The following is a 24,792-nucleotide window of genomic DNA, read 5'->3' on the forward strand; positions in this document are numbered from 1 at the left end:
AAAAAAGGGGGGGGGGGGGGAGGCATACCTCCTGGTGATGCGTATCCTGCGTAATATCTCACGCCGACAATCTTCCCATCTGTATAATGTTAATTCTGGTTACTTGTGTTGTGATTTGTGATGTATGTGGCGTACGAAATGTCCCATAGAGTTCAAGGGGAGGGCCTTCATCATCCTGAGTCAGGTCAAGATAATCAGGTTCGGCTGTAGATGATGGCGCATTCTGTGATGAAGAGCCACCTCCGTAGACACTAGTTCCACCTTGTCCAGGACGGTCCTGGTGTTGGTGTTGACTGGCTGGACCGTTTAGAGCAGGCCGTTTCTGACGCGTCTCACTTTCATCATCGCCTGTAAGGTCGACGAAGTCATGCGCGCGCTTGGTTGACTTCGACATTCTGAAGATGACGCGAATATTACGAAATAATGGGTGGAAGGAAATCAAGCAAGAAAGAAAGAAGAAGTCGTTTCTCTTTCTTCGTTCTCTTTCTTCTTCTTGCACGGGCTGCTTGCCTGCCTTGGAAGGCGCGCCACGGAAATTGCTTCTTTGCGCCGGTAGCGGATCAATAAAATAACCCGATGTAAACTTAAAACCTCGGCACTGGACAAATAATTGTATGTAGAGCTTAGAATGGCAAGAGAAAAGTGTTAACTGTACGTCTTTCCCTTTTCCCTCTTATTTGTGGTCATGAGCGAAAGTAACATCAGACACCATCTCCATAATTTTATGGAGTGTGTTAAACCAAACTGGATTCACAGCAAGATTGAGTATTAGATAGTAACCCAGATTGGGCAATTAGCAATCTGGTCAACGACCCTGCTAGCCTGTCCATAGTGTCAAAAGAAACATGCCAAACATCGGAAACCGACATACGACGAGTTTATCTCAACTGAACCCTTCCTATAAGAGCCAGCTGAACCCGACACTCTCCTTACGCAGGGTTGCGGCGCAGCCGATACAACGTATCGAGTTGCCATCTTACGATCTTTCGGAGAATTATCGTAAAGGATTTCCACTCTTGAAGCCTCCAGGAACGACGATTGGATGAAAGTGGCTGTTGTATGTAACATCTTTCCTGAGAATGTCGGTGGCTGACAATACGAATCCTTGAAAAGCGACAGGGGAAGTATTGGCTCAACATGGGTTGTGTTAACGACGGTTAGCAACCAGGCATCTATCGATGGTGAATGTGGGTTAAAGAGCAGGCAGATCATACTAACATTCCGTCAGTTTAGGAGCTAGTATTATAGCTATTTGCAAGAGTTTGACCCTCAAGTCAATTGCTCAAGGTTGTCGACAGACGCAAATCGCATCAATTAGCACTCGGCCAGAAGAGAGCAAATAGTAGCAAAGGGCTGTTATTATCCTAGCTACAAATTTTACATGCAAGCCCAGAGTAAAAAGAAATCCAATCCATTTTTTAACACCCCAATATGTTTGCCAGCTCGTCCAGAGAGTCAGGCACGTTGAGGCGTTCCATTCATCATCATAACATGACCACCGGCTATGTTCTGCGACCAGATCACCAAGCACATAAACTCAGAAGTCGAAGTCGAAGCAGAAGGAATGTCCGTCGCCTAGTAGAGTCCAATGCAGATGTCTCCCTTGACTCGGGCAGTCAAGTGAACCTCGGCCTCAAGGTCGAGCTTGATACCGACAAGGAGAGCAGCGGACTTTTGGTTGCCGTTCTCATCGGTGGCACCCTTGAGAAGTTGACCTGCGAGCCGTGTGAGTAAGGTTTTTAAGATGTTGTGAAGAAGTACACTAACCAGCGGGCTGAGAGAGGCCGGTGGAGGTGGGAAGAGGAACAACAAACTGCTGCTTCTGGCTGCGGCGACCACCTCGAGCCTGGCCGTCAGAGTCGGAGTCGGAGGCGTAGGCAGGCTTGGACAGACTGCGAGAGTGTAAATGGTTAGCGAATTGTTTGGTGGTTGAGTGAAGAGTGTGCTTACGCAGTAGTGGAGTTGCGACCAGGAGCAGGGGAAGAGGGAAGGTTGGCAAAGGGAAGGTCAGAGGCAGGAGGGGGAGAAGCGGTGCTAAGTTAATCAGTCTTGAGACTTTCTTTTGGGGGTTGACATTGAAGTCATGGCTGGTGGTCGACGGACGAAGAAAAGAGGGATGCTTACGAAGTAGGGGCAGACATTGTACTGGATTGGGTGGTGGTGTTGGAAAAAAGGTTGTCAAAGTTGTTTGTAGTTGATTGAGGTAGTGTTGATAATGGCCGAGGCTGAAGCTCAAGTAGATGATTGTTGGATGGATTGGATTGTGAGTGCTGATGAGATGAGAAGGTATGAAGGTGTAGGAGAGGCCATCTTATATAGAAGATTTGGACCTAGGTAGGGGTGAAATTTGCCTTTGTCCGCTCAGATCAGAATTGCGATATCTGAGTCTGTATCCATACTACACTATACTGCACCTTGCAGTATGATCTTCATTGCGAAACATCCCGATGCCGAGAACTGTAGACGAAAGGGGTTTGGCCGACCCCGTCTGTACAAGCATTACTGTATGCGGCATTCCCGAATTTGACGCGATGGCTTCGATGTGTTGTTCAGTCCAGGCCAACTCAGCTACTATGCTGTCTCACACTGAAGCACAAGGTCCAGGTTGTCTGTATACAGTAGTTAGGTAGGTATAACTGCGCAGCTGAGTATAAGATTCTGGGGCTACTTCCAATCAAGAGTCTAGACTGGTGCTCCACGATATCATGCGATGCGTGCAAGGCTACCCATGTGTGAGTCCATATCCATGTCTATGTAGAAAAGATTGACAGGAATCTAGACGGGGACTACTTCAGCCGCAACCGCTACGCAGTTGCAGGTGCATATCAATAGATGTGAGAATAAGGAAAGACTTGGTACCTAGGCCCGAGTGTTCTCTATCAGACCTGCGGCTAGACGTTCAGAGTCGCAAGGGGGTCCTCGTCTGTTACGGGTACTCAGATCCGGTATGGGGAATGGGCTGTCATTGAGAATAAGGCCACACATAAGCAAAGCACAGCACGAGCCACAAAGGGACAATCCACAACAATCGAGGCTGGTTACAGAAGAGTAGCTCTTTAGTGGTAGAAACAACAGAGAGGGGCATTTGAGTGATACGCCTCTGGAGATATCATCCGATGTTGGCTTGTGCTGTAGCGACACTAGTTACAGATCCTGTCCTGGGGAAACAAGGGTATCGACGAGTTAGTTAACTGGAGCTGAGAAACAATACAAGGTATACGTATATGTATGTCGCTACGGGAACTACCGGTGGGTGCAATGCGATACTTCGTAGAGAGGTTCTCGCAGTAGTCTAGGACCGGAAAGAAGCCGGTTCAATTGGCAGCCAAGACAATGCGCTCACTCAGATCACGATGAATCCTACTCAATTGGCTACTCTTGAAATGCAGAAACGACCAGGCTTGGCTTTAAAAGCATCTTGAATGCCCGAAACACGACGTTTGTGAGAAAGAGGGTCGCTGAATCTCTAGCTTGAAGCAGGGGTCTCTTTCTGTCGCTCTCTTTGAACGCTTCGCTTAGAGTTATTCTGTATCCACAAGGTCGCGTTTTAGGCCTATAAGTAGGCAGGGGTACCCGTGCCTGAGTTATGTTTCACATTATGTGTGGTTGTTCAATCTCGACTCCATATCGGCAGGGATCAAGGTCCCTGAACTCCTAACCTTTCTTTTTTATCCCAACTTAAAAGTCTTAACGTAGCACACATCGAAAAGAATGGCATGATTCTGTCGGGAAACACCGGCAGTCCGCCATGCGCAAGATGCCATGACACGCAATTATCCTGGTCTCTGCAACAATGTTGTAATCTTGGCTGGTAAGTAGAGGGTGTAGTACCGAGACTCACTCGTCCTTTCATCTACTCGATTCTGTTCTGTTGACTATTGGGTAGTCAATGGCCAATACAACTAGTTGTGATATATACTACACCGCTTGTACCTATAGTATCCTGGAATAACACTTCCTCCCCTCCACATTGTGCCTCATGCGTGTCTCGCATTCAACCCATCGCCCTCTACTCCGTAACCTTGATAGCATGATTCCTTGTTTGGTTTCTCTTTTGCCACGGTAAACATCGCCACTTGTCCGACGACATTCAATGTCACCCCCCTCGCCCTCCTCCTCCCCCAACGTTGATTCAACATATTCATCCTCGTCCTTCACATCCCAGCCCAACCAAAACTCGCACTCAGCCCAAAGTAACCTCCAGCATCTCCTGAGAAGCGCATGCAAGCAGAAGCTCCTAGAAGAAGTCGACAAGCTCAAGGAAGCCGTACAGAACGACGACAAAGACAAAGTCATCATGGCGATTCCAATGCTCCTTGCTCTAACTGTCTGCCCTGCCATGCTCGGCACACAGGAGGCAATTCGGCAGAGTCAAAGCAAGACGAAACGTGAAGAACATCGTGGTAGACGTTGCAACTTGGTCGTATCTTGCGTCAAACCTTCTATTAGGAGTCGCGATATCAACAACAAGTTGGTTGTCTTGAAAGATTCAAAGGTACATTAACACCGTGTACCTGAATATAAACAATACTGACTCATGTCGACAGCTTTACATTGCCAATGAACATCCCTTCTACAACCATGATCCCAAGAATAGTATCAGCAAAGGCTACGCATTCTCGGGATACTTCCTGCCTTTCCCTGATTCAGAATACGAAGGTTTAGTCACTACCATCAGTGACGATCCTCCCTTCTTGAACTGGATCTACATTGACAAGAACACGTACGAAGTCAAGTACGGCGTGCGTGCCGATACTGAAGGTCACATTACAGGTCCGTTTGACTGTACCAAGCAAGACCGTCGCATGATGTGCGAAAGCTGGGAGGGCTTCTGCGCTGTTGAAGAACTGCCAGGCATCTGGGCACTTTACTACGATCGAGATGACGATGGTCTGAGATCAAAGGTCGCGATGGGTACTCGAGTTCTCGAGGTAGAGCTTACTCGTCGAGAGAAGAAGGAGCCCAAGCCTGTACCTGATCCCAATGCGCCCAAAACTGTGGATGAAAAGATGAAGCAGCACAAGGAGCAGACTGCCAAGGAGGAGGCCGAGAAGGCTGAATTCATGGCTACCGGCCGTCATCCTGGTGCTGAGCCGCCCTCGCCTGCTCAAAAGCCTGAGGTGAAGAAGAATACCTTCCTTGATCCAGACTCCAAGGAGGCTAAGAAGCAACGCATCGCCGATGCCCTTAGTCGTCTCAATATTGATAGCCCTACAAAGAGTGAGGGAGGTTCCGACGGAAGCATCCTGACCAGTCTCAGTCAGGACTTTTCCATCTTCTCATTGGCCAAGAAGATGACCGACACAACGAACAATGATGAAGAGGCCACAGTGGCAAGCTCTGTATGGGGAGGCGAAAGAGAGAAGGGAAACGACAAGGACAAGGGGCATAAGAAGAACGATTCAGCAAGTGAAGCGGGCTCGTACAGGAAGCCCACTGTTGAAGAAGGCTGATTGGTATCTGATAATTTGGGAATTTTGAACGAGTGTTAGGTTCAATGGCGTTTTTTGCTTTGTTGTCATGATATCAGAAGAGGAAACTACTGTGCTATAGATCTGGCCGGGGGCATGTTGGTCATTGCGGAAGAATGTACTTTAATGATACTGTAATGAATATCTGCATCTGCTATTAACACTTCATCCAATTGGAGTTTATGCAAGACTCATGATAGTGATGATCGACCAGGTGATAGTGACAGCCGAGGTTACTGCAGGGCAGGCGCGTCGTTGGTGTTGATGAGTTGTCGTGCATCCGGTTTTCTATCCGGCCCCAAAAGTTCTTCAGCACTAAGCCGGCCAGACAAGGACCAGGCTCGAAGTGAAGATAAGGCAAGGTAAGGCTGCAAGACCAAGGCAAGCATCCCTTGCGATGCACCTCGAAAACTGTGCAGGAAGAGAACTGTAACAGCTGCCCAATTCGGAAACTTCAAGTCAAACACTTCCGAGCCGAAAAGAACAAGAGAAATTTCGAGGCAGAGAAATTCCTCCTATTTTTTGCTTGTTTTAGAATAAGAAACGGAGAAGAAAAACACATGAGGACATTCCAATATCTTTCGATTTTCTCGTTAATCTGTTTCAGGTTTAAGCTCCCGTGCGACACTCTCTGTCTCGCAGATCACTCCTCGTGGCTTAGCGACAGCGTAAACATCAAACCGTTTCTTTCATGTAGTAGACTATGGGCCTGGCCTTAGGGTATCAGGAAAACTGACCACTGGAAGCATAAGAGATAAAATTCTTAGGGCAGCTTATGCCACTTAGACTAAGCTTCTTAGACTACTTATTTTTATACCCTGAGACTTAGGAGGCCAACTTTTCTGCTACCCACTAGCCTGGATATTCTAGATTCTGTGTTGTTGATGGAGACGGTATATCATGTAACCCTCCAGAAATCCCGGACAAGGTTACTCGATTGGCAATGGCGACTTTCTGCCCAGACTCTAAAGAGTAGGCGAGGGGAAGAATACAAAAGACAAGGACCAGGATCTAGAGAGATATATTTCATGGGAGCCTAAGGTTCCAGGACTGAACTCGGGCGAGCGGTTATGCGCGACATGACAGAGTGAGACATTTGTTTGTAACCAGCCCGAGATCAACCGCGCTCAAAATCATGAGTCAGTGCATACACGAAGCTCTCTGATCCAGCTTCTTAGTCCCATGAATCCTTGAGCTTGCACCTCAGCATGTTGAATAAACACCAAGCACACCCACTCGGTCAGTCCCGGTCAAGCTTCCCGCCTCCGCATGACATGCATCCCGCGTGGCCCGCATCGGAGCCGGACAAGATCCTTGGGACTATGCAATATCGGAGATGAAAGTGTCTTAAATCCAAGACATGGGCATCTAGATCTCCCACTAACCATATCTCTCATCCTGATGTGTAAGCGAACCAAGTCTTTTCAAGTGGTATGTGCAATGATCATCCTACATCGACACCCAAAGCTCCATTTTTGTTTCTATTCTCAACCGCCGAGGAGCATGCCGAGGAAAATCAGGATCAAGATCTTGTAGAAAAAGCAAAGCTGAAATAGTTTTCCATATTCAACTTCGGCATATAAGTACGGAATCCACATTTTGTTGGCATTCATCCCCACAGAGTTAACCTTGTCTGCATATCAGACCATTTCCACACCTCAGCCGATCGTAATCAAGCTGACTCGAGTCAAATAGCTTTCCGAGGCAAAGTGTTCTTTCTAGTGAACTGATTGCTTTCATAAGTTTACAGTCATCTTTTAACCTGCTTTCATGTGTGTTCGTCATAATCAAAATCAAGTCTGGTATTGCTCTAAATTCGTGTGTTTATCATCCATTTATTTTAATAACATCGCGAGGCTTATAGTTACTGCCTCATCTTCTAATGAAAACATGATAAAGGGGCTAGAGAGATAGAATTTCCAACACTTCCTTTGCCATAATTATAAAACTGTGTCAAAATTGCCTTCACTTTTCATAGAGATGGATATCGATTATGGGCTTAGTTGGACGTCGGTCTTGGCATCTTCAAAACGCTAGAAAAATCTCAAAGATGAGGCTATCAAAATATTGTTCTTGTCCAATTGCAAGATAGATGGCCCGAGAGTGGACAAGATAGTCATGGGCTTTCATGTAACTCCAGGGAAACCCAAAAGAATTGCAAATGATACACGCTCTTAAGGTCTTAAAGAATCTTAACAAATAGCTGGAGATCAAATCACGAACTAGTTATTAAAATGCGTATGTTTCTGACTCGCAACCACATATTGGAAAGAGAATTAGTTTTACTATACTGTAGTGCAGGTAGTTGACGGGTCTACAAAAGTGTATAGGGTAGTGTCTGGGCCAAGTTATCGTGAGTTCGTCTCCACTGTAGGTACTACCAAAGTATGAAAACACGATAAAACCTACAACAATCGTGACGCGATCTGATTGTGGAGTCGTGTGCCAGACTGACAAGATGGCTGACGTGGCTGGAGAATGATACGTACTCTGAGCTAGGTAGGAACTGATATTCAATGGATCCGAAGATCACCAGTCTTGTCATGGAGCGCTAGTTGATCACCGTGCGACGCTCCAGGGAGCTAGCTTCGCGTATCGGAGATAGCCTCATCATTAGCTTGTGACCGAGCGCTTTTCAACGGTCACTAGCTCTGATCTGGTTTATGATGGTGATAAATGAATCGAATGGTTGGTAAAAATAAGTATATAAAATAGTCATGCTATGTCCTTGACGGGACATGCTAGAGAATTGTTTGAGTACCAGCACATGTGTGTGTAAATGTATATATCCTAGGAAATGCAATCCAGTCATAAACCCCAACGCCGTGTTTAATTCCAACAGTCGTTTGTCATTCATAGGCAGTGTTTATGAATATTATAATAAAGTGCACCGAGCCAGGGTGTTTAGTTGCTGAATATGTTAGCAATGATCCTCTTGGGTGATTAATCGCAATGTTGAGGCAACTTACAGTAGGCACAGGGTAAGATCACCATGGATTCTTGCCTTGAGCTGAATCTCAATCTCGAGGTTCAACTCGAGATGCAGACTGAGAGCATCACTCTTTCCACCGCCACCACCACCCTGCTGTTGCATCTGCTGCTGCTGCTGCTGCTGTTGTTGTTGCTGCTGCATCTGTTGTTGCTGGGCGTTGAAGTTGTTTTGGGACATTTGGTTGTTATCCTGCTCGTCATCGTAGTCGTCGAATCGGGCACGTCGCTTGCGTCGCTCGCCCTTGGACTTCTTGGTCTTTGTCTTGCGCTGAGGCTTCTCCTGATCGACCTGCTCCTCTTCGAGATCGCTTCTCTGCTCGGCCTGGTTGGGGGTGTTAGTGGCTGTGCGGTGATCGGTTGGGTTACAGTAGAGTCTAGGCACATACGGAAGATGACGACATGTTGATTGTCGAGAGAGTGTGCTGGAAGTCTGGTGATTGAATGAAGAGGTGGTGGTAGAGAGAAGATGTAGAGAGAAGGATAAAGAAACTCCACCAGGTACAATAGAATTGTTAAATATATAAACTCGCAGATAATTATTTTCCTGCTTTCTCTTGCTCTCCTCAAACAAGAACAGAGGCTGACGCGCAAATCGTCATAAAAACGACTCTGCCAGGTATCGACGGGTCTAGAATCCTGTTTCTCTGTGCTGCAGACAGGGATCATGGCAGTGATGTGACGTAGTGGGTGTGGCTGGTAACGTAACGGTGCTAAAAATGATGGAATAGGAGATTTCTTTTAGAGTTTAGCCCCTTTATCTACTTGGCATAAGTCAATAATAGAGGCTGATAATGTTCCGTCCCGTCATATAATAATATTTTTAGTTTGAGGCCCTACCCCGAGATGCTTTGGTGTTTACGAACCGAGTCTTGACCGTTGGAGATTTGGTGTTTCGGCTAAGATCACGTGGGGACTCGTAGTTAGCGGCCTACTCACCTGCTGAAACTCACTAACGTTGGCACCAGGAACGACCCCCAAAAATTGGAACTCTCCATCGACTTCTCCACTGTCAGTCAACATCGTTATTTTCGCAATTCCATTTCAATTGTCATCACTTATTTCCAAGAGCCACAGTTCTTGACACCAAATTAAGCTGTGTCCAAGCATTCAATCTCTTCCCTCGGATACCCACCAAGGATTCGTCTTCCATTTTGGAATCTACCTATCCCTGATGGCCACACCATGGAAAGCTTCTTGCGACAGGGCAAATACCGTCTTATTTCCGTTAAACTGTTGGCTTGTTCGTGTCTATCAAAGTTAATTAGAGTCGAGCGAGAGACGTCAATCCTGATTCGCTCCTATTATGAGTCACGGCAAATCTGATCATAAGTTACTACACTCCTGATCGGGCAATTTTCCGAGTCGCTTATTCGGAATGCAGCATCCCGTGATATTGTTCCTTTAGCATCAACTCAAGCACCTTCCTTTCACTGTCAAAGATGAAGATCACGTCCCCGTCATTTCTCTCTGACTCACTATGCACTTGTAATATTTGATTGGTTGAATTCGAAGACGTAAGGAGTGTCTGACTCACCTACGAATATAAAAGCTAGACAGTTGGCCCGCTGATTGCTGTTAGCAAACCATCCAGGCAAGACAAAGACGAAAACTTGACAATTATTGGCCCATCAATACAATTCAATTCCAAAATGACACGAACGACGCTGCTCGACCGAGATTGTGTGGTGACTGACCGAGGCGGCATTATCGAAAACACCCATGGTGTACACATCGCTGTAACCGACATAAAAGGGAACGTCCTCTATTCAGCTGGAAACCCTTCTCGAATGACTCTTTCTCGATCAGCAGCCAAACCTGCTCAGACTGTGGCCATCATCGAGACCGGCGCAGTTGAAAAATTTGGATTTGATGATGTTGATTTGGCCCTTATGTGTGCCTCTCACAACAGTGAGGACTTTCACATCGTGCGCGCCAAGAATATGCTCAGCAAGATCAAAGCCGAAGAAAAGGATCTTCAATGCGGCGGTCATCCTGCGGTCTCAGAGGAAGTGAATCGAGGATGGATCAAAGCTGGATTTGAACCAACGGGCATCTGTAACAATTGTTCTGGCAAACATGTTGCCATGATGGCAGGCGCCGAGGCATTAGGCGCCGAGGTTCTCAACTACCACCAATTCGATCACCCCATGCAACTTGAAGTCAAGAGAGTTGTAGAGGAACTGTCTCTCGACCCGAAACAAGTTGGATGGGGCGTTGATGGATGCAACCTCCCAGCGCCAGCATATCCTCTTTACGACTTGGCCAACAGTTTTGCAATCTTTGCAGAAGCAGCCGACGTTGTCAAAAACTATGGGTCAACAACACAAAGAACTCACAACCTGGCACGCGTTTTCGATGCCATGACACAATATCCAGAGCAAGTCGGCGGAACGGGACGTTTCTGCACCGTGCTCATGCAGAGCTACAAGGGGCAGTTGTTCGGCAAGGTTGGTGCCGATGCTTGTTACGGAGTCGGTATTCGAGGATCTGCAGACACTCGACGTCTTGGGTCAACGAGCGCACTTGGTATAGCTGTCAAGGTCGAGGATGGAAACCTCGAGATTCTATACGCAGTAGTTGCTGAAGTTCTCGAACAGCTAGGAATCGGGACGGCAGAGCAGAGGGCGAAGCTCGATGGTTTTCACCACCTGAAGAGGAAGAACACGATGAATGTTGTCACGGGACTGGTCAAGTTTAATTTCCAGCTACTCCCTGATGCAGTAGCATAAGCTGGCAAGTATTCCGGCAAATATCAGAGAGTTTCATGTCCAAAAGCAAATTGAGGTTGGATTCTCTTGTGGTAGAGCATGATGATTGGTGGGGAAATAATTTCCCGACCCTGTAGCAAATACATGGATCGTGTTAGTGTTACTGTTCACTAATGGCAGAAACGGTAATTTGCCTAATAAAGATGGTGCGTTGCTACCTAGAAGGAAGTCAACAATTACTTCTCAAGTCCTTTCCAGCAAACTTGAAGCCTGAGATACAAAATGTCTTGATGAGCTTGCCCTATCCATCCAGCATGAATTGCCACAGAATTTACGAATGCGATATCATTAATAAATCAGGCCGTCTCAATTAAGGAAGATATCTACTTCCCATCGTGTATCAACTCCGCACTCCGCCTTTACAACCCCAGATCGACGCAAACCCTGGCTAGTAACGCGGGGAATACTCCAGATTGATCTCGTGGTTTGCTTAGACAATGCTACTGCGCTAGATACAGCAATACTCGATGGTCTATCGTTGGTGGAAATAATCGAGCCGCTGTTGAAGAATGTCCTTCTCGACAACCCTGGTCCAGTTGTTTAATGAGTCGTCCTCAGGTCCTCAGATACATACAAAATGTAGGTAGAAAGACATGTAGCTTATAAGTGCTGCCCATCGCTCTAAGTCTGGGCCGGGACACTTGGAACGAACTGGATCCAATTTCAATCCCTTTCTATAAGCCGTCATGGCGACCTTCAGATTGTTCACAGCATTACATGTCCTTTTATTAGCTACCTTTATCCAGATAACCAGTGCCGCTTCACCAAAAGCCCATACCTTGAACGGAACGTATACCGGCAAGCATCTTTCCGGTTGGGATCAAGATGCATTTCTTGGAATTCCATATGCTCAGCCACCAACGGGAAACCTGAGGTTCAAATGGCCACAGAGTCTCAACACTTCCTTTGACGAAGAACGCACTGCAACTGAGTATGGTCACAGTTGCATGCAATACACACAGAACTGGACCATGTCTGAAGATTGTCTTTCTATCAATGTCATTAGACCATCGGGGAAGCCCAAGAAGCTGCTACCAGTTCTGTAAGTACCACACCAGGTAGAAGGTTGCTATGGCAAAACTGACTGGTCATAGGGTTTGGGTTTATGGAGGCGGTCTGTACGCTGGCAGTTCAGCAGACCCTCAGTATAACCTATCAGGCATCGTCAAAGTCAGCCAAGACATAAAAGAACCAGTTCTGGCCGTCAGTTTCAACTACAGGCTTGGAATGTGGGGATTTCTTCAGAATTTCAGCCTTCTCAAAGAAGGGAATGCCAATGCTGGTCTCTTGGATCAAAGACTTGCTCTTCGTTGGATCCAAGAGAACATTGAAGCCTTTGGCGGAGATCCAGAGCGAGTTGTTGTGTGGGGTGAGAGTGCAGGAGCGCAGTCTATTGCTTATCAAATGTTCAGCTTCGATGGACAGGATGAGAACCTGTATCGCGGAGCTATTCTCGAAAGCGGCGGGACCACAGGTGCACAGGTATGACACTAGGCTTGTTCGTTTGAAATTTACTAACTCTTGACTAGATCCATGATCTTAGCTACTACAACGTGGCTTTTGAAAATCTTACGCGAACAGTTGGTTGCTGGGACAAGAAAGATCAACTGTCATGTCTTCGTGGACTTGACGAAAAGGCATTATATGCAGCACGCCCTTCCTTGACTTGGAATCCTTTGATCGATGGCACGTTTCTCAAGGGATATCCAAGCCAACTCATTCAGGAAAAGAAATTCGTCTCTGTGCCAAGCATCATTGGAGCCAACACTGACGAAGGCTTTTGCGTGGGAGCAGCCAATACGACAGAGGATCTCTTCTATGAAGCTTTTCGATGGCGAAACTATGCCTTGAGTGCTCCAACAATTCGAAAGTTGCTCGAGCTTTACCCCGATGATCCTTGCCATCAACCACCATACCACATCACGAATTGCTCACGGCCCGTAGGCAATTATCAAGGCCGAAGATCATGCGCAATTGGTGGTGATATCGCCATGATATCTGGACGCCGCAAATTGGCCGAGCTATTCACAGAGTCAGGCAAGGCCGTATACAGCTACCGTTTTGATCAAAGATGGTACCAGAGGTCTGAATGGGAGGGTGTGAAACATTTCGACAATGTGGCTTTCAGCTTCCAGAACATCTCGGGCCTCCTTGGCCCAAGCCCTCAATATGATAGTCACGCCGAGCTCGCCCACAATATTGGACAAGCGTATGTGCGATTCGTCCACAGCCTCGATCCTAATCCACGGGGATCAAGCAAAGAAAAGGTGCCGAAGTGGCCAAAGTATAACATGTCCAAACCTAAGAACATGGTTTTCAATGCTACCAAAAATCGGGTAGAGGATGATACTTGGAGAAAGGAGCAAATCGAGTTTATCAATAGCTATGAGGTAGCAAGGGAGTTGTATGGATAAGACAGTACCAGGGTTTTGGGTGAAGAACCTCTGATAATCTCGAGAAATTAGACGGAATATGATGGCGATGTTACTGGCTCTGTAACTGGGCTATCGTGGCATCATGAGACGGAGTGGAGAATTTGCTGTTGAGCAGCAGACCAAATCCTAAACATGCGGCCTCTTTGTTTTATGTCACGCAGGAGTAAACGCCCGGTTACAGTCCTCGTTCAGATGAACCCCGAATTCATTTCCTTATTCGTTCATCCCAACACTCAGATTGCCCTGCAAGGCACACTAGACGACCAAGATATCCGAGATACGACTCCGTCAAACCCTAGTAATGGGCTCAAAGTGGTCATGATATCCGGCAAAGGGACACAGAATGTTTGTTGTCGAGCTCTGATTTGTTGACGGATGTCTGATTAATTATAGTTATGCCTATTTATCCAAGCTATCCTTGTAACGGCAAGCCATCTCAAACTCGCTTAACAACAGTTTGTAGCACGATTAAACTCTATTTTGACCGTTAGTAGAGAACGCAAACTGACTGGATCCTCGACCTCACTGAAAAGCTCTTGGTATCAAGTTAGGCATTACGGGTTTCACCTCTGAACAAGTCAACGTTTGTGAAGAAATGATAATCCCTTTGACATCATCTAACTATCACTCGTTCCCTATGGCGAAGAAGAAAAACCTTAATCAAATGGGGATACCGAAACCGGTCCCATAGTAAAGGACTCGGGGACTGGGCTCCCCGGTCTCACCCTGGTTACATTGTGGATAAATAAACGAAGACTAATACGGGAATATAACTAGACACTCGTTCGACCCTTTCCTTTCAAACTTTGTTTGTCTGTCTTATCAAGAGTCCTTATTATGAACTTCGAAAGCTGGCCACTATGGCAGAAAAGGTCGACAGGTTAATTTCATCTGTCACCTTGGCGGGGAGCCTGTTATCATGCGTAGCGACAACCTGTGTTTTGGTGTCTTTTGCCATATATCGTCGACATCTTCAGAATTTCCGCCACGTGCTTGTGTTGAATCTGATGGTTGCTGGCATGTGAACCATTTCATTATCTAGACAAGATAAGACTAACCTTTTCATAGAATTCACAAATACCCTCAACAACTCAGTATCTGGGATTATCTTTATCAAGACTGGGCAGCTCAAAGCAGGAACCCCATGCGTTGTCAACGGGTTCATCGGTCAACTCTCAGTATCAGCATCTGACTTTTCCGTACTTGCAATATCTGTGACAACTTTACTCACAGTCACTCGCCACATGTATATCCCAACTACGTCGAAAACGAGAAAAACGTTAATTTGTGGTGCAATATGGACCATGCCACTGATCACAAGTCTCATCCCGACCATCATGGGTGAGATGGAGCCTGTTGGGGGCAATTGGTGCTGGATATCATCGACTCGATCCGACTTACGATATGGAATGACACATGGCTGGCGCTTCTTTATCATTTTCACAACTATCATCATATACATCTACATCTGGATATACTTACGACGACACCTCGGCCCTAGAAACAAAAAGACGCGGCAAACTATTTCATTCTCGACGCATAACACCAACAGTGTATTCTCCAAAGGCTCAAAAGAGATGGGCTTTCGGGTTATGAGAGAAGACACTCTAGAACTCGATACTTTTGGGACCTTCGAACCGAATATCTTACCCAATTCGCCAACTATGTTTGACCAAAGGAGAAGTTTTTGGAACACATTGCAGCGCGACAAAATCGAAGAGATTCAAGATGCAGGATTGGAAACTCAAGGTGAGAAAAAAGCCAGCGATGGCGAAGAAATAGGAGGACCGGTCCGTCACAGACCAACCTCGTCCAAGAGAGGATCAGATTTGGCTTATGCAAGAGTTACTAATACTGAACCTCTTCAAGAACCACACTCTTCACGACAACCTTACACCAACGTTTTACAAACCAACGCCAGCGAATTTCCCCAGCGTCGAGGAACCCGCGATGTTGAAGTTGAAATCAAGAGGATGATGCTGCTAAACGGTTACCCGTTTATGTACGTTCTTCTGTGGACACCAGGGCTTGTCAACAGGCTACTCGAAGCATTGGGAACGCCGGTTTCAGAGACAACCATTGCTGCGTTGAATACTTCAACGCAGTTTATCGGATTTGCCAACGCGGCAACATATGGGTTTAATCATTATCTAAGAGATAGTTTGGATACGCTGTACTGGACGCCTATGATTATGAGAATAAAGCAATGGTTTGGGCGATGATGAGATGAATGTATTTAGATTGATTAGTACGAAGCAGAACAATATATACCCGTGTAAGAATACACTTGATTGATCATATTAAAGAAGAAAGTTGTCAATATCCAGAATATCCAAGTAGCCCCCGTTGAAGAAAAAGTCGAGATTATCGAGCCCGGCCTCATTGATGTTCACATTTGACTTGTTTATTCCAGAATTCTGAGACTGGTTCGGAGGGCCATTAAGCTGTGTTTGTTGTCCCATTGATTCTGCCGTGGTAAGAGGATGAGCATCTGCACGAAGCCTCTCCAAAGCCCTCTCAGCACTGAACTCGACTGCCACAGAGTATGAATTTGATTCACTACAGCGGCGCTTCACTTCGCTCAAAACAGAAAAGAGTTCGGTGTGGGGTATCGAAGATGGCAGCTCATCGTACTGACATAAGATGAGCATGGAGTAGGCAACGCACAAGGAATGAAACTCGGGCAGGTCTCCTGAGCTTGAGCTGGGAATCCTTACGAAAGCCAGGGTTACTCGAAAGCTCAGCTCGTATACGCGGTCTTGCAGGTCTTTTGTTGGTATGGCTTGGAATTGTGCTGTGCTTCCATGGGGTGTCTGTGGGGAAGCAGATGTAGGAGCGCTGAGGGCGAGAGCTTCGATTTCATCCAGAGATCTTTTAGCCAAGATCATGTTTGCAATCCAATAACTAAGGTTTAGTATGAGACCTGTAGGGAGTTCTGCTTAAACGTCAGCTACTTGTGCTCATTCTTATTAGATCGAACCAGGGCACTCACCAAGAAGATATCCCCATTTATGGTTCCAGGGAGTGAACTTTTCACAGCTGCCATCACTGGCGAAGTCAGGCTTCCCGCAGCCGGTCTTCTGGAGTGTGCAGTATAGAGATATCTCAGCGAGTAGCATAGCATCACGTATTGTTGTCTGCTCAAAGTTGAGAATATTTCTGCATTGGCTGAAATAGGATCCTGGAAGGATCGACGGTCTTCCTGTAGTAGCCGACCAACTGTTTTCGCTTGGTTAGAATCTTCATGTTGGCAAGATACTGCCGCGAAGTAAACTCACTGCAGGTGCACCAAGCAAACGTTGGCCCAAAGTCGTATCGAACGAAGATCAATCATTGTAGAAGTACCAGCACTATTTCGTTTGATGATGTCTGAGAACTGGATACATAGCATGGCTTGTTGGGCGCAATGTCCACTCAATAACCAGCTATCAACATACTCCGCTTCGCACTAACCACTCAGTTAGCTAGAACCTGACATAAGACATGGATATCTTACAGATGGTGACCCTGAAAAGAGCGAGCTTATAAGAACGCCAGTTATCTCTTCCAAATGCAGGGGACTTGCGAGCATCACCTGACCCAGCATAGTTCTTACGTGTTCGTACACTTGCCTGTGCTTCAAAGCATCCGGTTGGTTCCGGTATGTATATCTCATCTCATGTGTGCAGCACACAGCATGAAGAAATGGTGAGGTCTGGATCAAAGTCCCTCTTGTGACCAAATCGCTCTCGCTGTCTATGAAAAGGACATGTCGACGCCGTTTTATGAAGCTGTTTCGGCGTGAGTATTATAAATAACGAGCGAAGTTTTGGTCTCACGCTTTGACTAGAGAGTCTGCAGTTGCAGCGCTTAGCATCCCTATCGACACAACGTCTTCTTTGGTATGGAAGGCTCTTCTATAGTCCCCTACTACTTGACAAGCCACCCTTCTGATAACTTCGGCAGGAGCAGCATGAACGTGTTGGTCCGCCGGTTCGACTTGTTCAACTAGGGCTCGATCATTGGATGATATGGCAAGTGAGATAATTTGCTGTTCTGTTCGTGGCTGTATCGGTTCTCTCTGGGGCTGGGACTGGAGCTTTGCTAATTGGGTTTTCATTTCCTGCATCGAGCTCTCAAGATTCATAACCTTTTCATGAAGACTGGCATAAGGTTAATTAACAATATTTATTTCCAGAAGTAGAAGAAAGAAATGACCTTTTCACGAGATCTGGCTGTGTATTTGCATTGGTCTCGTTGGATCCATTCGGCTTCTCAAGATCATCGCTTTTCAAGCAGGTAATTCTCAGGTTTCGACACCTCGAGCAAGTATCTGAGCCATACTCAATTTCACATCTCGTCTTGAGTCGTCGACAAGCATCGCAGGAGAGGATTCGACGACGTCGCTTTTTGGCAGGTTCATTGTCTCCTTGTGCCGGTGCAGTTAGATCCTGCCCAGATGCAGGCACTCGCGAAGAATTGTCTTTATCTTGTGTTCTTTTGCCGGTCATTTTTACAGTGTCTACGAACGAGGTGATGTAATTGATGAAAGTGAGAAAACCGCGCACACCGTCGGAAACCGCCGCATTTATCGGATAACGTAAGCATTTATTGACCAGCCAGTACTACAGACCAATAGAGGTAAAAGGTCAGCATATTACATATCTCTCAGAGGCATTGGTAGAAATAGAAATTATATTTATTATTGGACCCAAGCGATGTTTAGATATTGTTTGTCCAGTCGTTCACCAGTAACGTAGTTAGCTCTGTGTTTGCAACGCTCTAGGCATTGATACCCGTCGGCAGGTAGTACAGGTTAGTTGAATTCCATTCAAGAGCACCTTTGGAACTCACGAGCATCGACTGATACATTGCATTAATAATCTGAAACATGTTTCGAGACTACATTCTCAGAACTACTAAACTGTATTTTTTTTCGGTATTGAAAGCAAAAACATCCTGAAAAGAAGATAGTTCCGTGGTTCGACAGCAAGGTTCCTTCAGCCAAGACGAACGCCCGTCCGTTGTCCAACTAAATGAGCTTTTATAAGCGACACCCACTATGGGCCAACACTGACCTCAGCCATAGTACTTAGACTGATAAGACACTTATTTTCCATACTTTGCAACAACCGCATCGTACTCCTTTTTGGTAAGAGGCGTCACAGAGCCATGCTTCAAGCCCCTGGGAAAGTTGGGAAAGTCCGACTTCTCCCAAGTTGGAGATAGAATGTTAGAAGTCTGGAAGGAAATATACTGGGTATAGTCGTCAAGGAGTAGATGATACAGTCCGGGGGTGCGAAGATCGGCGAATGAGCCAGGCCCTTCGAGCGGTGACTCAGGTCGAACATATCCTGGTACACGAGTCCACGTCCCAAAGAGACCAGTCGCTGTGCTTTCTTGGTATACTTGGTTGACGGTTTCGTTCTTGAGAAAACGAACGAAATGGCCTGGCTTGCCGAGGTACTGGAACTCCTGGTCGATTAGGCCGGTGCCCTCGGGAGCATGGTAGTCTTTAGGGGCGCTAAATTTGACAAAGTCTTTCGTGGTGGCAAACCGAATCTTATCCAGAGTTGCCTCGCCTTTGTGCTGGGTATCAGAAGTCGCGTAGTGTCGCGATGCCCAAAAGACGTAGTATTGATTGGTAGCATCATCCCATACAACAGAAGGTGCCCATGTCATCCCTGCAGTGGGAGACTCAATACTATTGGAAGTTAGTATGCTTTCTGCCTTTAGAAGAGATGGCAATCACTTACATTCTTAGTGAAGGCTTGGACCAATTGACAAGATCCTTCGAAGACCAAACAACAAGACCCCGACTTCCATTCCGCGTGGCCCAGTCCCAAGAAAACCCTTGAGCGTTGATATCTAAGTCTGTTACAAAAACAGTCAGTAATAATATATATCTACATGTTCCGATAACGTACCGGTGGCAATGGTAAAGTATTCGGAACGCTTGCTGTTTGTGGCGAGGAAGATATCCCTGACGCCTTTGGTACCAACGTTACTCGTCAAGACTGGTTTGCCGCCGTTCAAAAAATTAAAGCTTGAAGCTGACTTTCCATCTGAAAGATGCCATTGGACTTCTGGAGTTGGGTCACTAAACGTTGAGATGAGATACTCAACATACTCCTTTTGGGCAGGCTTATGAGCGGGAACGGCCTCAACAAGGGACACTGAAAGGGCAGCAGCCAAGAGAGCGAGGACACGCATTATGACTCGACTGATCGCTAGGGGCAAGAGGCTTGTGTTGCACAAGTGAAGGTATAGTTTCGAAGGTCTAGCTTCTTATTTATGTAGGTCAGCTATCTATCAAAACCACCAAGCGACCGAGCTGTCCACTAGGTACCTCGCAAATCGATCCCTGCACAAGTGCCAAGCAGTCAAGGTGATGAGAAGACAGTGTTTAGACTGTAACCTAATATTATCGCCGGTTCATCGCATGTGATTCCATGTAAAGGCGACGATCAATCTGGGGATTGGAACAAATGGTGCCTTTGGCATCAGTTTCTCTCCTGTACAAGAGGATATCTTGATAGTTTGATGGTCGATCTCTGGATCTGGATCTGTGTACCCTTGCTGTTGCTGAAGCGCTCCAGTAATATAACGGCGCATAAGTTGATAAGGGGTTGAGCACAGAACATTTCATGGCTTTGAGATCGCGTAAAACATAACATTAACTTTAAAGCCTAGACGTTTATATAGAATTAGGAAGGTGTATCACGAACTACTAGCGTCCGAGTTATATCAAGGTATAGTTTGCCAAGTTGCAGTGAATAATAAATGACTATTAGCAAGCTCCCCTTTCTAGAGCATCATCATTAGACAGCGGTGGGACAGACTTACTATGGCGCAGACATGAATTATAAGAAAGCATTTTACTAAATTCTGCAGAAAATAATACGTCCTGCTTGCCAGCCACTACAGACTCTACAGTAAGCAGTATCATGGGTTCTGAATGGCAAAAGCCCGCTGAAGGGGCCAATGGTAGTGGAGGCTCACATGAATAACCAACTTTAGCTTCGAGGCAAGTAGATAGAACTTCGAGTGATTGATCTTTCAAACGATGTACCTTGATTGGTTGATCAAAGTCTATGAACCGCATTGAGCGACATTCTACTACATACTGTATACCTACTAAGGTAATTACACACCATCTGACCACGCCAGAATACTCGGTTATCGGCACAAGCGAACATCAGTCATTTCTACCACTTTCAAATCGCAGATATAACTATATGCTTGGATTAACACTATAGATGCCTTACTTATTGATGATTCCTTATTTTCATCACACAATTGTTTGCCATGAAGTCATTGTCGAATGATGCAATCGGCTGTCGGGACGGCTCGGTATGGCAAGTTCAGACCCGATTGCCATTCTGGGGCAAAGCGTCGATTGCGTGCTCATTCTATTGCGAGAGCAATACAGGACGACAACAAGCAGACAGTCAGTCGATTTACTTTTCCTCCTTCATAATGATCTGTTCACTATTATTTATTACCTATTAATTATTCATTCTTTCACGAATGCGGGTCTTGTCAAGTTCAAGGCTGTCCATTCTAGATTATGCTATACAACGCTGTACTATTGCCGCAAATGCCTGCTAACCAAAGATGCTCTCCCCCATATCAACTATCATTACCTGGTTACTGAAAAACAATCTGGATGAACCAGCAGCAGACAACATCAAGTCAAGGTCATTTCTCATAACATGTTCCGCCATCCAAACCGTACACTCATCAACTATTCTTTGAGCAGCCGCCCATATGCTGAGTAGTAGTGGCAACCAGGCACATGGCTTCTTCGTCCTGTATTCTCATCAAAAATATGGCATCCTTTCTTGGCTACGTTTGGAGGAGTGTATACTGCAAAGTTGCATGTCAGTCATAGCGACAAGTGTCGTGGACCGGGGCGTTACCTACAATGAAGGGAGACAGCAAAGTCGCTGCCACGATTCGAGACACGGTGCAGACCAAGGTCATCACACATATATGCCACCTCACCCGACTTGTATATCGTCTCGGCGATGGCCTTCATTGGCCCCTCCTCTTGGTTGTTTTCCGGGAAAGCGTATCGAGTCTCGGTAAGGTCGCCGCGGAGAATCTTCATCAAGCAGTGCGCCTTTCCATGGTCGTGGATAGGTGACCCCTTTCCTGGAGACCAAACGAGGACAAGCTATGCAAGGCAGGGCGTCAGCTACTATTTCCACAGGTTAAAGTCAACCTAGATGGTCACTTACCAGATTACTCTTGCCGTTTCCCTCGTCGACGAGGTTGCGGGTATAGCCCCTGCTACTGTCGCCAAAGGCATACCGACTCCATTGGTTATCAGAGCTATCATAGCCTTCCATCAGTTGCTGAAGATAATCGACGTCCACGTCTTCCGAAGCCAAGCCTGATGATGGACCAAGGGCATCTTTGAGGCGGACTACGAGTTCGTCAAATCGATTACGCTGGCAGGGACCGACATGGGGAATCCCACTGTGGTCGATGATCGCAGGGTTGGAGAAGATGCCGATAGCCATGGTTTGCTTAGGATGGATGCTTTGCTTGTACTAACAACTGATTTTCTCTCACTTGGAATTATTCAAAGGTTAAGAGGCATCTGGCAAGAAAGAAAACAACACGACTCCTTATTATCTATCAGACCGCTGGGCGGGGGTTCACTACGTCTGTGGCCGTCCATGCTTGATTGCCATGGGTCAGATCCGGGCTTTGACAAGACGACAGATTGTATCACCGCATCTTGGTGTGGGTCGTGGATTACTATCGACATCATCTCACGGGCGGCACAGGCCGACTGAGCTGGATTTGGGTCGGCGAGCTTTGAGTCGGCGATCCAAGCCTGGTCCTGTGAGCTGGTCTCAGGGTCTTGGTTGGGTGCAACGACGCTAAAAACCCCCGAGGTTCTTGAGTAGGTATCTTGCGGTATACGACTCGTGGCGGCGTTGCCGTTACAACAAAAGAGGTTGCAGTCTCTTGATTTCCAGGAATGCAACGAAGTTGGTTCTTATGATGGGTCAAGGTCAAGGATTTTTATGCGGACTTCTATGCTCAAAAACTAATGTAAATTTCGAATTGAGAAGTTTCTTCTGAGCACGCAATTCTCCTGGAACGTACACATAGCGGTATACCCACTATCTGCCGCCCACAAGCCACTACCGGTTGAGGTTCGATGTGGAGCTTGGCATTATTCAGAGGAGGCGATTAGCGGATCTCGGTGCTAACAGAATCGCTACTAAGCCATGCATGACTGGTACGGCGCTCACGGGCTTTACTTAGGTTATGATTTGGTCAGAGAATATGAATAAAGCTTTTTCCTTGACTTCTCTAATCATTCCACCAATTCTTTCATTCATGTTAAGTATACAATCCTGCTGATTAAATAATTGATTACTTATACAAATATCGACGTTTGAAGTTTCACGTCACCTCTACTTCATCTTACAATTTGAACCCTTGAAACAGACATTCCTCTAAACCTTGTTAGCGTCTGGCAGATAGTCACATCGATCAGCAGTTCGCGTCACACACTTCATCATGCCTGACTGTAACTCGACAACTTCGACCGGCACAGTTCAGGCGGCATGTAACGGCTCTACTCCGAAGCCATGCGAGTCAAACCTGTCGTGTAAGGAGGAAACCGGTTGGAGGAGGGTCATTCGCAACTTCACGCCTTCGTAAGTACAGTCTCTAATACAACAACCAATCCCTCGAAAAAAGGGCTACTAACACGAATTACAAAGATGGTTTGCAGTCAACATGGGCACTGGTATTGTGTCCATACTGTTGCACAACCTTCCATACAATGCGATATGGCTTCAGTATATATCGTACATCTTCTTTGGGCTTAATATCGTTCTCTTCACTGTCTTTACTGCCTTGTCCATCGCTCGATACACCTTGTACCCAACCATTTGGTCTGCCATGATCTCACATCCGGGCCAGTCTTTGTTCCTTGGCTGTTTTCCCATGGGGCTTGCGAGTAAGTATCTTCCAGCAGCACTAACTTCATAGTTGCTGACGTCTCGTAGCTATCATAAATATGATGGTGTTCAGCTGTAAGCACTGGGGTGACTGGGTTATCTATCTAGCCTGGAGCTTATGGTGGTTCGACGTTTGGGTTTCCGTCGCTACCTGCGTCAGCATGCCTTTTATCGTCATGCACCGCCATCGTCCTGGTCTCGAGAATATCACCGCGGCTCTGTTACTCCCCATCGTGCCGGCCGTCGTTGCAGCTGCAACAGGCGGCATAGTTGCAGAGGAGCTGCCTAACCACCATCACGCTTTGACGACTGTGATAGCCTCTTATGTCCTTTGGGGAATCGGAGAATCGTTCTCGGCTATTGTTCTGGCGCTATACTTCCATCGACTAACCATCCATTCCATCCCTCCCAAGGAAGTTATTGTCAGCGTCTTCCTACCAATAGGACCGCTTGGACAAGGAGGATTCGGGATTCAGCAGCTTGGAAAAGTGGCCATGCACGTAGTTCCCAAGACCAATGCCTTTGGTGAAGTTGCTGTGCGAGCTGGCGAGATGCTATACGTCCTCGGAGTCTTCTTTGGTATTGTAATGTGGGGGTTTGCACTTGTGTGGCTGTCCTTCGCACTTATCAGCATCGCCATGATGCCAAATGTACCACGCAATTTGGGCGCTTGGGGTTACACGTTTCCACTCGGTGTGTTGGCAACGTGCTCCAATGCTCTGGCGGAGAACCTTGACAGCGATTTCTTCAAGGTTGCTACCATGGTAAGGTGACTTGATTATTTCTTACGGCAGACATGCTAACTTTCTGGCAGATCATCTCGCTCGCGGTGGTCATATTATGGGTTGTCGTTGCGGCAAGAACTCTTAAGCTTGCCATTACAGGAGAAATGTTCCATGCTCCTTGTTTGAAAGACCTGCGAGAGAAGTCACAGGCTGCAGGATCAGATAGAAGAGTTTAGAGAATGTCTTCCTCTGGTCCAGCTGTGAGTTTATATGAAGGCTCGAAGAAACAGGTCGAGGAAAGGAGCATATTACTGGGGTTTACCAAGGCGAATTTATCTTGGAGTTAAAAATGTACAGAACGAATTCTTGAGAATATATGGCTTTGTTTAGATTTAGATTTCCACTGTCTTAGGTTGTTAATGATCTTTATTACG

At 46.4% G+C, this 24,792-nt stretch overlaps 11 protein-coding genes across 11 annotated transcripts, besides 1 other annotated feature; 5 read left to right on the forward strand and 6 right to left on the reverse strand.

The window, feature by feature from the left end:
* Positions 1–28: 28 nt before the first annotated feature.
* FPSE_00812 (uncharacterized protein) lies at positions 29–394 on the reverse strand (the record flags this gene model as incomplete). Its single annotated transcript, XM_009253932.1, has 2 exons — positions 29–79; positions 136–394. Coding segments are annotated over 2 exons (310 nt in total), but the record flags the coding sequence as incomplete, so codon positions are not given.
* A 1,181-nt stretch (positions 395–1,575) lies between these two features.
* FPSE_00813 (uncharacterized protein) lies at positions 1,576–2,141 on the reverse strand (the record flags this gene model as incomplete). Its single annotated transcript, XM_009253933.1, has 4 exons — positions 1,576–1,715; positions 1,768–1,892; positions 1,951–2,034; positions 2,125–2,141. 4 exons carry the CDS (start codon positions 2,139–2,141, stop codon positions 1,576–1,578), a joined length of 366 nt encoding a protein of 121 aa, XP_009252208.1.
* Positions 2,142–4,093: 1,952 nt separating this feature from the next.
* Positions 4,094–5,453, forward strand: FPSE_00814 (uncharacterized protein; the record flags this gene model as incomplete). The annotated part of the gene is made up of 2 exons (XM_009253934.1): positions 4,094–4,495; positions 4,548–5,453. 2 exons carry the CDS (start codon positions 4,094–4,096, stop codon positions 5,451–5,453), a joined length of 1,308 nt encoding a protein of 435 aa, XP_009252209.1.
* Positions 5,454–8,436: 2,983 nt separating this feature from the next.
* On the reverse strand, positions 8,437–8,863 carry FPSE_00815 (uncharacterized protein; the record flags this gene model as incomplete). Its single annotated transcript, XM_009253935.1, has 2 exons — positions 8,437–8,784; positions 8,849–8,863. 2 exons carry the CDS (start codon positions 8,861–8,863, stop codon positions 8,437–8,439), a joined length of 363 nt encoding a protein of 120 aa, XP_009252210.1.
* Positions 8,554–8,616: a microsatellite.
* A 1,248-nt stretch (positions 8,864–10,111) lies between the features above and the next one.
* Positions 10,112–11,191, forward strand: FPSE_00816 (uncharacterized protein; the record flags this gene model as incomplete). The annotated part of the gene is made up of 1 exon (XM_009253936.1): positions 10,112–11,191. The coding sequence occupies one exon, from the start codon at positions 10,112–10,114 to the stop codon at positions 11,189–11,191; it is 1,080 nt and encodes a 359-aa protein (XP_009252211.1).
* A 725-nt stretch (positions 11,192–11,916) lies between these two features.
* FPSE_00817 (uncharacterized protein) lies at positions 11,917–13,644 on the forward strand (the record flags this gene model as incomplete). Its single annotated transcript, XM_009253937.1, has 3 exons — positions 11,917–12,272; positions 12,325–12,712; positions 12,760–13,644. The coding sequence occupies 3 exons, from the start codon at positions 11,917–11,919 to the stop codon at positions 13,642–13,644; spliced, it is 1,629 nt and encodes a 542-aa protein (XP_009252212.1).
* An 858-nt stretch (positions 13,645–14,502) lies between these two features.
* Positions 14,503–15,819, forward strand: FPSE_00818 (uncharacterized protein; the record flags this gene model as incomplete). The annotated part of the gene is made up of 4 exons (XM_009253938.1): positions 14,503–14,545; positions 14,734–15,414; positions 15,535–15,667; positions 15,771–15,819. 4 exons carry the CDS (start codon positions 14,503–14,505, stop codon positions 15,817–15,819), a joined length of 906 nt encoding a protein of 301 aa, XP_009252213.1.
* A 146-nt stretch (positions 15,820–15,965) lies between these two features.
* On the reverse strand, positions 15,966–18,155 carry FPSE_00819 (uncharacterized protein; the record flags this gene model as incomplete). Its single annotated transcript, XM_009253939.1, has 6 exons — positions 15,966–16,600; positions 16,658–16,884; positions 16,944–17,113; positions 17,261–17,435; positions 17,484–17,807; positions 17,863–18,155. The coding sequence occupies 6 exons, from the start codon at positions 18,153–18,155 to the stop codon at positions 15,966–15,968; spliced, it is 1,824 nt and encodes a 607-aa protein (XP_009252214.1).
* A 598-nt stretch (positions 18,156–18,753) lies between these two features.
* Positions 18,754–19,857, reverse strand: FPSE_00820 (uncharacterized protein; the record flags this gene model as incomplete). Its single annotated transcript, XM_009253940.1, has 3 exons — positions 18,754–19,348; positions 19,401–19,518; positions 19,572–19,857. 3 exons carry the CDS (start codon positions 19,855–19,857, stop codon positions 18,754–18,756), a joined length of 999 nt encoding a protein of 332 aa, XP_009252215.1.
* Positions 19,858–21,391: 1,534 nt separating this feature from the next.
* Positions 21,392–22,172, reverse strand: FPSE_00821 (uncharacterized protein; the record flags this gene model as incomplete). Its single annotated transcript, XM_009253941.1, has 3 exons — positions 21,392–21,513; positions 21,571–21,823; positions 21,888–22,172. 3 exons carry the CDS (start codon positions 22,170–22,172, stop codon positions 21,392–21,394), a joined length of 660 nt encoding a protein of 219 aa, XP_009252216.1.
* A 1,015-nt stretch (positions 22,173–23,187) lies between these two features.
* FPSE_00822 (uncharacterized protein) lies at positions 23,188–24,594 on the forward strand (the record flags this gene model as incomplete). Its single annotated transcript, XM_009253942.1, has 4 exons — positions 23,188–23,327; positions 23,394–23,632; positions 23,682–24,397; positions 24,448–24,594. The coding sequence occupies 4 exons, from the start codon at positions 23,188–23,190 to the stop codon at positions 24,592–24,594; spliced, it is 1,242 nt and encodes a 413-aa protein (XP_009252217.1).
* Positions 24,595–24,792: the final 198 nt, after the last annotated feature.

The sequence above is a fragment of the Fusarium pseudograminearum genome, chromosome 4, assembly GCF_000303195.2.
Source record: "Fusarium pseudograminearum CS3096 chromosome 4, whole genome shotgun sequence".
Classification (NCBI taxonomy): domain Eukaryota; kingdom Fungi; phylum Ascomycota; class Sordariomycetes; order Hypocreales; family Nectriaceae; genus Fusarium; species Fusarium pseudograminearum.